The 15,337-nt window shown below is 32.1% G+C and overlaps 1 protein-coding gene across 6 annotated transcripts in view; it reads right to left on the minus strand.

Annotated features, from left to right (window-relative positions):
* LOC132696665 (pleckstrin homology domain-containing family G member 5) overlaps positions 1-15,337 on the minus strand; it is a 160,846-nt gene that overhangs the window by 89,469 nt on the left and 56,040 nt on the right. Inside the window, exons 2-3 of one of the 6 annotated variants that reach the window (XM_060661626.1) lie at positions 2,376-2,667; positions 1,287-1,664 (exon numbers count right to left, since the gene is read on the minus strand). The exons of 4 other annotated variants lie outside the window; for them this stretch is intronic. In XM_060661626.1, coding sequence (XP_060517609.1) covers positions 1,287-1,331 — 45 coding nt within the window. In that variant the 5' untranslated portion in view covers positions 1,332-1,664; positions 2,376-2,667. Of the gene's footprint in view, positions 1-1,286; positions 1,665-2,375; positions 2,735-15,337 lie in introns of all 6 variants that reach the window. One more of the 6 variants, XM_060661625.1, reaches the window with a different exon arrangement.

Here is a 15,337-nt window from a genome sequence, read left to right on the forward strand (position 1 = left end):
TACAACGCCATCTCTATGATATAAAGTAAAAAACACTTAAGTTAAAAAAATAAATTTCTGATTGTCTTTACTATTGTGCTGGACATGAGTTATTACCTACCTAAATTGATTTACTATAGTAAAGTTGATTTGACAATTGGATATATTTTTATTAACGAGTTCAAAGGCCATGATAGAACTAGAAACATTTCGAAAAACCTGTACTTTTAGTTGAGAGTGAATTGAAAATAAACTCTAGAAATCAAAAGCAACTTCATTTAGTAGTCTATACTTGGACATTAATCGATTTTGGTTCAGATAATGACTAGGAATTCCTAACAAACATTTTAGTGTGGCAGGTTCCGGTTGTGACATAATATTTTTATTTATTTATCATTCATTATTAGTTTCGTTTATTGGATGGTTAGTGGAAGTTAATTCATGTTACCAGGTTTTCGTCAAGTTTATTCGTCTAGATATCATCCGTCAACAAGTTGTGTCAAATTTAAGATTTTATTTATACCACAATTCGTTGATTGAAGAAGTTTATCAGAACCAGACATATAACCCCGAAGCGGTCTCAGTTGTTTATCAATCATCGTTTCTATCCATTAGAGGAACTTTAATTTAACCTTATGATTAAGTACCCCACTAATAGCTAAACGGACCGAAATTTTTCATTCAACATTTCTGAAGATTTTTGGAAAAGCTCTGAGAAAGTGTTATTTAACGAACACTTCGTTAAACACCATTGAAAGCAACAAAGACTCTCCAGAAATTTATTGAGCTGCTAAATTCGCAAATGCAACTGGCTCCAAATGCGGGCTTTTCGTTTTATAGTCTTTTTCAAGTCCGGGATTCCGGCATTACATTCGGATTTCCTCTTTAATTATTTAAGACAGTTAGTAAACCTTGGATTACTTAAGTGGAGTGTTGCGGGAGTTACGAAACGCGGGTTGGAATAGACAATTTTGTAACCACTATAAATTGCATTTACGGTGTGAAAGGTAATAAGAAAGTAGTTAATAAAAAGTATTGGCGTAGTGAATAAAATTAAAAATTTGAATCGGTGGTAATTTGTCCATCTAATTTCAAAGGAGCAAACTACCAAACTCACAACGAGCGGAATTTGAAGTTTTCATTGTGGTGAGTAGCTACTTAAAATAACTTACTTAAAATAACGAGTACAGTCTCCATTCTCGGTACTTAAAGAACATTTAAGGCACAAAAACATGTTGAATTTTCCTTTTATCACATTTTAATGATATCAAAATGTCCGAAGTAGAAACTGGTCACTTGGGATTTACCTGTAGCTTTCCGACGGGCGGCGAGACCACAAGAAATATCCTCATAGTTGCTTTCAAAAAGTCATCTTGCTTAATTCCCTCCTTGCCCTTGGGGCTGCTAGAACTAGGCCTACATCTACTGAAACTTAAGCTATGTCGTATGTCTTTCTTTTCACTCTTTCGAACACTTTTTTCGCCCAGTTTGGGCGCACTTAAACTAGATTCGTCATGTTTCGCGGAAACACTTTTAGTTTTGTCTCTAAAACTTAATGCCCTAATGTAGTCGCTTTTAGTTGACGACGTGGCTTCGAGGCCGATTGACTTTTGTTTTGCCAATGGCTGTTTATCTGCTTTGCGTTTGTCTTTTTCCTCGCTTTTTTCCTTTTTCAATAGATCAGCCTGGAACGAAGAATATATAAGTGCCGTTTCTAAAACCAGTTTTTCGAATTTAAAGTTTTGCTTTCCTAGATTTGCAAAGAGCAATATAGAATATTTTTGTTTCCAACTACAAATAGGGCTCAAAAACTTTAATAAGTAGAATCATAAATTCAAAATAACAAACCAAATAATTTTTAAAAGGTAATCTAAAATTCTATAACTTAATAACAGAGTATTTGCCAAAGATTATACTTCAAAAGTTTTAAGCAATCTACACAAATATATTATTAAAATTGTTTGGCTAATAAGAAAAAACTGTATTTCTGCGTGAATGAAATTAAACGCGTTATTATTTTTCTTTGTTTTCAAGAGTTGTTATAATGGAAAAATGTATCGACTTATCATTTTTATCAGTCTAATGTAAACACTGCGTGTTGTCAGTCTAATTTATGTAGTGGATTAAATTAGCTCTATTTCAAAATGTAATATTGTTAAAAATTTTGAATAGAATCAAATTTAAATAAAAGAATGTCTACAATGTCTACTGTTTCTTTAAAGGGAGAACAAAATCATATAGAGTGCCTGTTTTAATTAAAATTGTTTAGTAATTATTACGTTACAATTTGGAACAGCGATTATTTCTGTGGAGACTGTTTCCCTAATACGAGGACGCGTTTTTTAAGTTGATATTCGCAAATTTGGGAGAGCAAACTTTGTTAAATCACAATATACCTTCGTTAGGGAATTTTTGCGAGAGAGCGATTCGCCCTTGGCCTGGGCAGCCCCGATTTCGCACGACTTCGACGACGAGGCATGCCTCTGAACCTTCCTTCTAATGGAACCGACGAACCTTTTCCATTCCTGACCTTCTTGTATTTGGTTCGGGTCCCGATCGATGTCCAGGCTTCCTTGGGCGATTTTATCCGGTTTCGTTGAAAAGAACTTAACTATATTGAACACGATTCTCGATTCCCTAGATGGGTTCGCGTTGCACTACCCGGTCTCTTTTATTTCTTTATTAACACTAAACGAAACGTTGAAATTTCACTATGTTACAATTATAAGCGCATATGCTTTTCCAGAACATTAAACTGAGGACATATTTAAACAGAGTTACGGAAATGTAATCTGAGAGGTGGCAGAATATGAGGGCGTCAACGCAAACAACACGACTCTGCTTTATTAAGAATTTAACAACAAACTCGAAATATGCTGATTGAAGTTCAACATTAATCACATAAACTTAAGTTGCATACACATAGTTAATACACACATAGTAAGTTTTATAATCATCGATATACAATGAACTTGCAGAAGTACCATTGAAATTAAAAGTAGAGCAAGACGTAGCAAAAAGTGTACGTATTCAATTCGGAACAGCAATTTCACAGAATTTGACATTAAATTGAGTACATTCAGAATGAAACTGATTCAGAATGAAATTGACAACTCCAAAACCATCGAAGAGTTTATTTTCACAGCTTCCACAATGCTATAAAAGAAAAAATGTTTTGGGGCAACGACGACAAGAAAAGCGGAAAATAACTCTACGGGGTGACACAAGAAAGTAGGAACATTATATAACTTTAAAATGGTATGATATAGCGATTTGATTGGTTGATTGGTTAATATAAGGTAAACGTCCAATTTTTTGACAATATGCGGTTTACGCGAAAACGACAGTAACTTTCGAATTTTGAATGGAACGACTTCCATTTTTTGCATTTTAAATTCAGGATAGTTTTGGTTAGTTTTTCTCTTTTTTTTTATTTTTCTAAATTTTTATTTAATTTTTGAAAAATATGTCTAAGAGACTGTGGCTATTTACGGGGCCACTTGATCATTGAAAAAATTATAAATATTATTGTAAAAATTATATCTCTAATAATTTTTTAGGATAATCTAGTTTTTTCAGATAGCATCCTAGTGGGAACCAAAAAGTTTTAAAAGCGGTCCTTTTTTTGCAACAGTTTGACACCAAAATTTTCAAAATCCTTTAAAAAATAAGCTCATATTAAGGAAAAAAGCAGATAAGTAAATACATTTTCATAAAAACAAAATATTACTTAGATTGAAAATTCTGACAGTTTGTACATTTTTATCTGATTATCGATTTTGTCGTGTTATCGATTTGGATTATCATCGAAAAAAATAATCAATTTACAAATGGAGAAAAAGTTGATATGTTTCTGATATACGAGGAATGCAGAAAAAACTCTCGGCAGGCCCGTACACTGTATGCAGCCCGTTATTCGGGACGTCGCCCTCCTGCACATTATTTCTTTAGAAAACTAGAACTGAAAGTGAGAAATCCACAAAATAATTGACATAATAATTTAATTATAAGTAAAGAAATGGGATGGGAATCAATGTTTAGGCCAGAATGATAATAAGGCGAATTATTGGACCTGTTTTTTTTTGCATGGTGCACGATATTTACAATTTCTAAAAGACTCGTTAGATCATTTACTTCTTGCCATGACATTAAATATGAATTTTCAGCAGGATGGCGCGCCTCCCCATAATTTTAGAGATGTCACTAACACCTACCTGATGTTTATGGGGATAGACTAATCTCAACACAGCGAATGTAATTTTTAGAGCCAGGGAGTGTCGTATACAAGAAAACATTCTATGAAACTTTCATTTTAAAATAAACTGGATATTAAGTAAATATCTATCGCACTTATTTAAATCAAATAAATACAAAATTCAGTTCCAAAATAAATCAATGTGATGTTTTGTGTCAATGTAAAACTTGTCTTACAATAACACACGTTGATATACCATTTCAAATCGATTCTACCGACATTGTGGAGGTTTTATTTTCTAACAGATTTTCAAAATATTGTGTTTAACTATCCCAAAAAATGACAGATTTGAAAGGAAAAAAATATTTCTATTCTCTTGTTCTTCCGCAAACGTGCGCAACAAAAAAATTCTAATCGTTGAATCAAAATTCTACCTTGAATTTTTTTTTAATACCAATCTGTTTTTTTCTTTCCACTGCTTATCGAAAGTTTCCTCTGCATTTTTAATCTTACCGACTTGACAATTAATAAGAATAGAAGCAAAGTTTTTATAAAAATGTATTTACTTATGATTTTTTGCTTCCTGTGAGCTTATTTTCTAAAGGATTTTGAAAATTTTAGTGTCAAAATGTTGTAAAAAAAGTACCGGTTTTAAAAAGTATTTGTTCCCACTAGCTTGCTTGCTATGCTAAACAATTAATAGTTCATTACATTAAATGCTATTTGCCATTAGACAAGTAAAGAAAAGTTTCATTTACAATTTTTCCCATGATGGGGTGACCCGGTAAATAGTATTTATGGTCACAGCCTCCTAGACACAATTTTCAAAAATTATATAAAAATTAAAAAACAACAAAAAAAACAGAAAAACCGTCCTATCCTACGTAGAATGATCTCCTGAATTCAAAAATGCAAAAAAATATAGGTCGTGCCATTTAAAATTCGAAAGTCAGTCCGCTCAAACCGGAAGGTCAACAGGACTACATATTGTCAAAAAATTTGGACATTCAGCCTGTATTATCCCTTCCAAATTTCAAATCGCTATCTCATGCCGTTTAAAAGTTATAGTGTTCCCACTTCCTTGCGACACCCGGTATATAAATGGTAAGAATACTTAAGCGCTTTAACAAGTTACACGCTTTAGTACCAACCGCGATGCTTAATTGCTGCTGACCATTTCGTAATAACTATTATTCCCTAGCGATGTTGTAAATAATGCTGTCGTCCGATGACACAAAATTAATATCAGATATGCGAAATATCGCGTTCCAGTCACTCATGATAATTATCATACGTCGGCTTTGGTATACAAATTGAATTATTATTTATCTCCTACGAAAAGGGTCTATCGATTATACGATTCCGCAATTCGTGCGATCATACAAAGGCTTTATAAAGTTGGTAGCCGGAGTATAATAAAATTCTACCAAACAAATAAATTTTGCTCGTTCCTTTGCGCTGCTAGACAGTTTCGATTTTAAAAATGGAGGTCTAGTTAAACTTTCCTGGTATAAAAAAAAGGTTCAATGTGACGGAAAACCGGTAGGTCAACAGCTGGACTGCTCATCGATTCTGTCGTTTTTTTTAAAGACATTCTGTAACGATCTTTCCAGAAACGGCTTTTAGACATGTAATAGCCATGCAAAAGTTAAAAACAATTTTGAGATTTAAAAAAGGCCATTTTAATTTTCATAGAAAGTTAATAATAACCTACTTTATGCGCAGTTGCTTGTCACATATATTAAACTAATTATTAAGTGGTTAAAACCAGTTTATATTATAAGAGTATTGTGTTTTTTCAGCTGAACATTTTATTCTTTATGTCAGTATCTAGTTTGAGAACTTTTTACTCATGATCATAGCTTTCAGTTAATATGTTTTGATGGACTAGAAGTAATATGGAGGAAGTCGCAAAACCTTATGGCTAGAAATACAACTAGATTATTATATACCGCATTATCATTTCGGCATTTTGTTCTGAAGCTTTCTTTATTGTTGATTAATGTTAATTATTAATTATTTGTTTTTAAATATTTTTTCTACTAAAATGGCGTCTATGGCAATAGGTGGATTATTCAACTAATTAGGTGCAAGTTTCAGTAGTTAATTTATTTTACATTTATGACATACAAACAATCTAATCAAATCTATGTCCGATATTATTGTATTTTATTATATCGCAATACAATATAGACCAGGTGTTCGCTGCGGTTTCCTTCTATCAGTAATTGATTATCATTGATACGATTTAAAAAAAAATAACGCTTTACTATACCTACTCGTTTCCAAAAAAATGAAACAGTCTGATTCTTTTTGGCGTGTGAATGACAGTGGGCTCTCTTTTTTGTATTGTTACTATGAGTGCGGGAACACTAAACTCTTCAAAAAGTATGCTTGCTGTTTTCGAAATGTCTGCTCTTTTCTAAGACCATCGGAATATCTTGCTACCACTAAAATTGTAAACAATTAATTGAGGTTACTTCCCTTTTTGTTGGCGATTTTGGCCTCGTGGTTTGCAATATCCTGGTGGTCTGGTCCTCGATTGACCTCCACGACTATTTCAGATCAAACATTAACATTCCAGAGCGTTTGATAGGGACGTGCTATCCTTGGAACATCAACAGCTCCTTAATCGATAGATATCGATCTGGTTATCACTATCTGTCACGTCAGTAAAGTGCCATGGGGGTTTTTGGGATGCCAGCAACATAAGAGCTAGTTTGCACCAACGATATTAACCGCATACTGGAATATTTAATTTATGGGAGGCTGAAGTAGTTCTTCTGGTAAAGCTCCGATCAAAGGCGTTGAATGTCCATTTATTGTTAGTGCAGTCTGGATTTTTGACAACAGAATTGACTATTGATGGTTCCAGTTGAAGTCCCTAGGTTCATAAGTCTTACTTACTAGATACTTTTTTAAATCTTGTTTCCGCTTGTCCTTTAAAAGCCAACAAGGGCCGCGAGAGCCACTAAGCCCCACCGTTAAGTATATTAACGCTGAACGTAGCGGCTGTTCTATGGGATACCTGCTCTTCTTTCTGCATTGTCTTAAAATATTTAAACCTAATTTGTTGTATTTCTACCTTCCTTTACCCTTTTTTACGGACTCCTATAGTGGAGCACGGGCAAAGGCAATTCCCCGTGAGATTTTTTTTTTATTAGTGGCGACCCTAAGATTGTGCATGGATTAGTTTTTTTATATCCGCAATGTCCATCGATTTATTACACATTAATTTTGTTGGTGTTCGATACAACGGAGTGTATAATAATATATTCTTCACCAAGGAACGATCAAGATTGAAATTTCGTTGATATCATTTTCACCAAAATGTTATTAAGAACGGAATTAGCTTGCGCATGCTTAGAATGAAGGCTGAGTTTAAATGCATATATCGTGTTCCCAAAATTTTGAAAATTATAAGGTAGTTTAATAAAAAGGTTTGTCTGTAAAATGAAAAATGCGGAAGCAGTGAAAACATTTCTTTTTTGTATATTATTACATTCTTAATCACACAATTCCTTATACGGAGATAAAAAATACTTTTTAAGAAATTTGGTAAAAATATATATAATATAATATATATAATATAAAAATCCATGTCAGGTGCGAATTTTAAATGGAATACCCCATATTTTATATTGGAACGAAAATGAGCAATTAATTTTCCATCTAAACTATGGGATATCTATTTTCACTGGTTTTCGAGTTAGAAGCAAAAAAAAAAAAAACAAAATATTGCAATTAAAGGATTAGGAGAATTAATCACATTTTATCTGAGTAGCAGGCTCTGGCCGGTGTTTTAGTTTCACTGTTACAATTTCTTAATCGAACACGCTAATAGCGGAATATTGAGCTTATTTACGTCAAAGACAAATTTGTTTAAGAAAAACACCACCATGGCAGGCCAGAGTCTGGTCCCTGATGACATGTCTGATTAGTTCAATTCGGTTTAATTGAAATGTTTTGTTTTGGTTAGAATCTAAAAATGTAATATACAGCTTGTTCTTATATACGTTACGAGTATATCAACATGCAACACCGCATGGCCAAAAATATTTTGCATAGGTAGCTCATATTCGCTTACTTAAGTTAGCGTAAGCCATTCTCCATAAACGTCTAATAGGCCACACTTAACCATGTATATACAGAAAAAAAAAACATCTCTAATGTGGGGAAAAGTGTTGTTAAAAGATGTGGACGAGTTTTTAAAGTTTCGAGCCAAATTTAATAACACCCGTTGCCGAACAAACGCTAATTAGAAAATTATATATCGTCACTAAGTGAATTAACGCAGGATTATTCCCTTCTTCATTATCCTGCGCGGTGTCATGTTGTTCACTCCCTTAATAAAGCTACAAGAGGATTATGTCGCAGAAATAATTCGTGACTGTGCCGAAGCGTATTATAGAGGCAGAACCTTTTTATTAATGCCTATTAATTATTCGACCGAGTTTTATCGCTAATTGCGCGGCTCTGTGACAGATATTGCATCGGATAATGCGCCGCGATGGGATTTATCATCGCAACACGTCAAATTAAAGGAGTATTAGGTTTCGGCCGATATAAACTTATAATCTTACATTTCGCTATTAATTTTGTGGTTAAAGTAGAATTTAGATTTACAGCGCTCAACTAAAATGGCACAGAAAATTCGTTTTTTCCGCTTACGTTTTAGTTAATAATTGCAATTTCTGTTTTTCGAAAAACATCATTTTTGAGTACGACAGGTTCAATAAAATTCGCATTTTATTTTATTCTAGTTACAGTTTCGATTTATCAAATTTTGCGATAGAAATCTTTCGGTAATACGCAAATAATGGGGTATACTAATAAATATATTGAAGTAAATTATTATTATAATTTTTTTAAATATTATGCAACAAGTGCGGTAAACGGCATTTGACTCACGAATTTATTTGACACGAGCGGAGCGAGTTTTTAATAAACGAGTGAGAAAAAGTTTACCGAACGTGTTGCATACTATATATACTTTTTCTACGACTGTTACTTTTTGAGTACATTTTCGCAAAACAACACAAATACATTCACTGACATGAACGTCAAAATTCAAAGCGTGGGAAATATCTACGAAAACATCCGATCGGTCCCAAATCCGTGAGGTACAATCCCGGAAATGTCCGAAATGGCTCGGATTCGTGGGAAACGAAACTGACGTGGTAAAGTAACGCTTCCCGCACACTAGATCGGTGGGTAATTAGGTACTTTACAGACGGGAGTAGAAAAAAGCATTTGCCTCAGATTTCAACAATTTATAATTATGGAAAATTTATCATTTCATCGATATACGTAAGGAATACACTTAAAAAATAGTCTGGCAATAATTGCACAACTTATGTGTTAAACCAGTTTGATTCTATTTCCCAAAACCGGAAGTCTTGTCAGTAATACAGCACTCTAAAATACTGCATGATTTCTACGTCAGAACCACGAATGCATATTTTCACGTACCTAAAGTTTCCCTTACCAGTAAAAGAAATTTATTACGTAAATTTCAAATATTTACCAATATATATATGGAATCTCCCACCTCTATACCGTGTGACACAAGAAAGTATAAACACTCTGTAACTTTTAAACAGCGTGAGCTAGAGATTTGAAATTTGGCACGGTTAATATAGGCTGAATGTCCAATTTTTTGACAATATGTAGTTAATGGTTGCACTTCCGGTTTGAGCCGAAACGAAAATAGGATAGGACGATTTTTCTCTTTATTTTTCTAAAATTTTTAGTTAATTTATGAAAATTGTGTCTAGGAGACTATAAATTTTTTAGGATAACTAGGAACAAAAACTTTTTAGAACCGGTACATTTTTTGCATTATTTTGACACCAAAATGTTCAAAATACGTTAAAAAATAAGCTCGCAGGAAGGAAAACTAAATATTACTTAGGTGGCTTTGCTTCTATTCATCATCATGTCGGCATGATTGAAAATTCTGACCGTTTGTATATTTTGAATTTATTTTTTTTTTAATGCTAATATGTATTTTCTTTCAACTGCATGAGCTTGTCGAGAGTTTCTTCGGTTTTTTTAATCTTACCGACTTGACAATTAATAAGAATAGAAGCAAAGCCACGTAAGTAAATATTTTGTTTTTATAAAAATGTATTTACTTATCTGTTTTTTTTTCTTCCTCTTGACTTATTTTTTAACGAATTTTGAAAATTTTGATGTCAAAATGTGGCAAAAAAAGTATTATTTTGTTATTTGAAAAAAAAAGGTTAACTTAAAAAAATAATAGTTCTTTACAAGAAAAGTTTCATTTAGATTTCTTCATGATCAGGTGACCCGGTAAATAGTATTTATGATGGTCACAGCCTCCTACACACAATTTTCAAAAATTAAATGAAAATTAAAAAAAAACAAAATAGGTTGTGCCGTTTAAAAGTGGAAAGTCACTGTCGTTTCCGTTCAAATCGGAAGTGCAACCATTGAATACATATTGCCAAACAATTGGACATTCAGTCTATATTAACCCTTCCAACATTCAAATGGCTATCTCAAGCCGTTTAAAAGTTGTACAGTGTTCTCACTTTGTTGCGTCACCCGGTATATGGATTTCCTGAGACGATTACTTTTAGTACGTGCTATTTCCGACTAAATATTCTCACTGACAATTTTTTTCCTTGGGAGGGTTCAGAAACTATTAGAAAAAACTACGCAACATTAAAAAATAGATATTTAATAAGTAAGGGAGACGAAAATAGATATAGAACGGACCCTATCGAGCTATTTACAAATCGTTATCGCAAGGAACCTATCGTGACAGAGTAATCGTCGGCCATTAATAAAATATGAAACATTAACTCGAGATAGCATTCACGTTCGTCGGCTTTAATATACTTCTAGGTACATATTGTCCGATCTGATAGTGTCCCTCATGCAATAGGCCATCACTGAACAAGACTTATTAAAGAGCTAAATAATAGAAACGAAAAGTCAAAAATATTTTATTCGATATGGAAGTGAACAGTAAACTTACTTAATTTTTTATTTTTTTGCATTTATTATATTTTACATATCCCTTCGTAGTTTGACGTCGAGAAAAGTATATAAAAAAAGCTTTACAAAAATTTGCTGCTTTTTACTTTTTAGAGATTAATCTGATACGTGTATAATTTTTTTACAAACCTGAAGGGACATTATACATTTAATTAATTAGGGCTGAGTAATTCAATGCCTAAACCATGTAATTAAGAATTCAATTTTCAATTTCTTAGTTTGGGAACATACTTTCGGTCTGAAAAATTAGTACAAAGCGATCCAATTTGCCCGAGGCACTATCATTTAAATACATATCAATTAATATTTTATTGATTTTAATAAAGGAAACTGCGTAATTATATTATATACATAAAGGGATTTTCCCTGGGTTAATTTTCTATATAGAAAGTTTCAAAGATAATTACAAATATATAAAATCAGGTACGAAATATCCTTACAATGATCTTTATTCACCTATTTTCTCGTTCCTATTAATCCGAAACCAGAAAAACTAATAAATTCAATAGAATTTGGGTTTTGTCGTCGTGGGAATACAGTATAAAATAGAATAACCGTTTTCGACGAAAAATTCTCAGTTAGTCTCTATTGTACCCGTTTCCGGAAGAGTAGTGAAAGCAAGTTAAAGAAATCTTTGGGCGATTTTTTTTAAATACAGATTATCAAGAAGTAGCAAAAAAGTTTCATTTTCGGAAAATTTATATTCCGTACGCTTTTATTGTAAAGAAGTTCTTAAATAAATTCCATATTTTATGGCTTGTCGGGAATCTGGAGAGAATCTTGAAGAAGGCTGAATGGGTTGGCAATTTGGGGCATATATCATGTTGACAGGATCTAGTCGAACGTTCATTAGTTTGTTATACCCGAAGAAAATTTACTTCGGGAAGGCCCATTATTTAAAAACTTCGCCATGGCCGGCCGGTACGTTGAAGGGTTGCTTTTAAATTTAAATTCGCCTCTACTTTTCTTTAGAAATTTTACGCCGTAGATTATTTAAATTATCTACTGTTGATATTCCCTAATTTAATTCGGACAAGCACACTTTTTAATATTTTTTAATACCGCTCTATCTATCCACGTACAGTCTATTCATAATAAAATACTGAAAGAAGATAATGCTGTACTCCAGTCAGACCAGTTGTGTGAGGTTACGTCACGTATAGTGACGTAATAAAAAATGATCCGTATGTCTTAGCTATATTGCTAGGAGTGTTTCGATGCGGATTTCAAAATTGAGCAGCAAAATTCCTGTGTCAATTCATGACATGTAGTAATGACCTATTGTTCACAATTGCTCTGACTGGAATTTACCATTTCTTCCAAAGAAGCCTAATTGTTTTTTATAGAACTATTAGCACTCTACATCCTTGGTCTCGTATACAAATTTTGTTATCTGTAGTTTGGGCTTAATGAATTTTTAAAAAAATCCTTCTTAACTTATTGCATGGATTATATAACAGTTGTGAATTATTAAACCTTTTAACATATGACAAACTTTTGATTAGCAGTACCGTACTAATGTTATTTGAATCAGAGGACAATATCAATTAATTCAAATTAATTGTTCACAAAAATATACCCAATATTGAATTTTAGACGCTACTTTAAATATATTTTATGCAAAACATCTAAACTATTTTTTTTTCTAGAATCTTACATTTGAGAAAACTATATTGACACATCTAATGTAAATAAACCATATGTTTTGAAGATTGTTGACTTTATCTTTTAGATTGCTGCCAAGGACAGCCATTTTTTTATAATAATTCTCATATTTGAAATGTAAATAATTAAATAAGAACTAAAAGTTCAGATTTTCACGAAATTACATATTATGACATGACAATTGACATTTTACGTAAAATTTAAATACTCATATATTCTGTTATATATCATTAAATAACTCTTATGGTATTTTCGACATTCAGTGTCCCATTTAATAAAGTTAATGTATTTATTATTATTTAGAAGCATTTCTACAAGTCTTTTACGGTACCTTGCATTTTTACATTAGCTATTTAAGTGCCGATTAAGTACGTATTAGTACACAATTACTAAATTTTATTAAGATATTAAATCTTTAAGAACCCTTAAATAAGATAAAAGCTGCAAATGCTTTCAATTTAAAAACTTCTGATTTCTTAGTTTTAACCGCTTTCAAATTATTTCATTGATTTATTTAATTGATAATTGATACAGCACAAAATCTGACATTTATCTTTTTTTCCACTGTACGAAACATTAGTCAACAAAATTTAATTTTGACGAAGAATTCGTAATTATTCAAGATATTATTTACTATACAAGCTTATCAGTTGTTGATAGCGATAGTAAAAATAGAAAAGATATAATCAAAAAGTATCTGTCGAGCCTTGCAAAAGGACATCTATAGCAACAAACAAAAGAACCAAAAATTGTACAAATAATGTTACGCTGTAATTAAAAATACAATATCAGACATATTAAAGGAGCACGACTTTTTTTGTAGGTAACCCGAGGTTTTAGTTTTCAAACATTCTGTGTAATAAAGTAATGAGCATTAAATGAAAGCAGTCATACAAAATATTGACGTAATGGATAGACCAAACTATGTGTGTTAGGATACACCTATTGCTTTAGCTATTAATTAAAAATATAATATAAAATAGTTGCAAAAACGATTTTTTTTATTCGGCAAAATAGCGAAAGTGAATTAATTACCACCATTATTTACCGAACCCACTCAATGGGAGATAAAATTACATTAATTAAATTATTAGTGTTTAATAACTTAGTGATCGCATTATCTGTGGTAACGCGTCGCATCGTTTTGTACAAACGACAGATAATATCAGATAGCAGAAATCGATCGAACTAATATTTGTCTTACGTTGGAAACCCAATAATCCCCAAAGCTTGTTTTCAATTAGCAATATTTACCGAAGACCTTTTAGTGGAATAAAATTCTTGGAATATAGTGCTCTGATAGGGATGTTTTTTTTATTAATTCATTCAAGGTCGTCTATAGGAAACATTATTATTGGCGAACAAAGGAAAGAAAATGCATGTGGAACCCAAAAGAAACAAAATAACACAATCTGACGCAGAGCAGATTCATTGAAATTATATAAATTATTTTTGTCATGTTTATGAATGCTAAAATTAAAAATAAAAATACTTAAAAATTATAAAACATAACAAATATTACTTATGACAGAAAATTACATTTTTTATATTTAATATATAAAACGATTAATTAATGTCGTTGAGAAAGTTAAAAAATGCACAGAGGTCTAAGAGTTATCCAAAAAAAACTGATTTTTTGCAAAATTTACAACTATTCAAATGTTGCGTTGGATAGAGTGAAAGTAAGTTCTAAACTCAAGTGTCAATACTTGATTGTAAAACCAGTTTTCAAAAAAAGTAAGGAAAAATAATGGGTATATTTTTTACACCTTTCTAAAGTAGAACATTAAAATAATAGTATGAAATCTTAAAACCAAGCAATTTTGGTTATTCGTTTCCATTTAACACATTTCCATTTAATTCAGCTCGAACTGTTCTTGCAATTGATTGAATGAAAGCCCTGAGCCCAAACATACTTGGTCCATTCTTAATAAAAGTTTCAATCCATCTTATGAGACAGAGCCATCCGAGAACAACCAGAGAGTAATAGAGTCCGATTACTTTAGAAGAGTTATGACGCGGGTCTATCTCAATTTTATTATGCATTAGGTATAGCAAAATGGCATTTCTAATCATTTTGAATTAAACTTCATTGATTGGTAGGTAACAGATTAAAATTTTGCGCATAGTTATTGAAAAGTAAAAAAAGTGGCGTGGACTCTAGGAAGGAATTTTATTTCCGGTTATAGCGAAGGGGAAATAATGGGTGTTTTTTCGATGTATAGAACTTGAAGTTGGCATTACTGTTCAAGATGGCGATCAATTTAACAGTTGTCAAGTGATTTATTTCAAGTTTGGTTTGGCAATTCATCATGAATAGACTCACGCCTGAACAACGCTTGCAAATAGTGCAATTTTATTTCGAAAATAATGGTTCTGTGCGGAATACGTTTCGCGCACTACGTCCATTTTATCGTCGACAAAATCGTCCATCAGAGCAATTACTTCGATTAACCATGGAACGTTTTGGCA

Source organism: Cylas formicarius, unplaced genomic scaffold (assembly GCF_029955315.1).
Source record: "Cylas formicarius isolate icCylForm1 unplaced genomic scaffold, icCylForm1.1 PGA_scaffold_1__22_contigs__length_36826433, whole genome shotgun sequence".
NCBI lineage: Eukaryota > Metazoa > Arthropoda > Insecta > Coleoptera > Brentidae > Cylas > Cylas formicarius.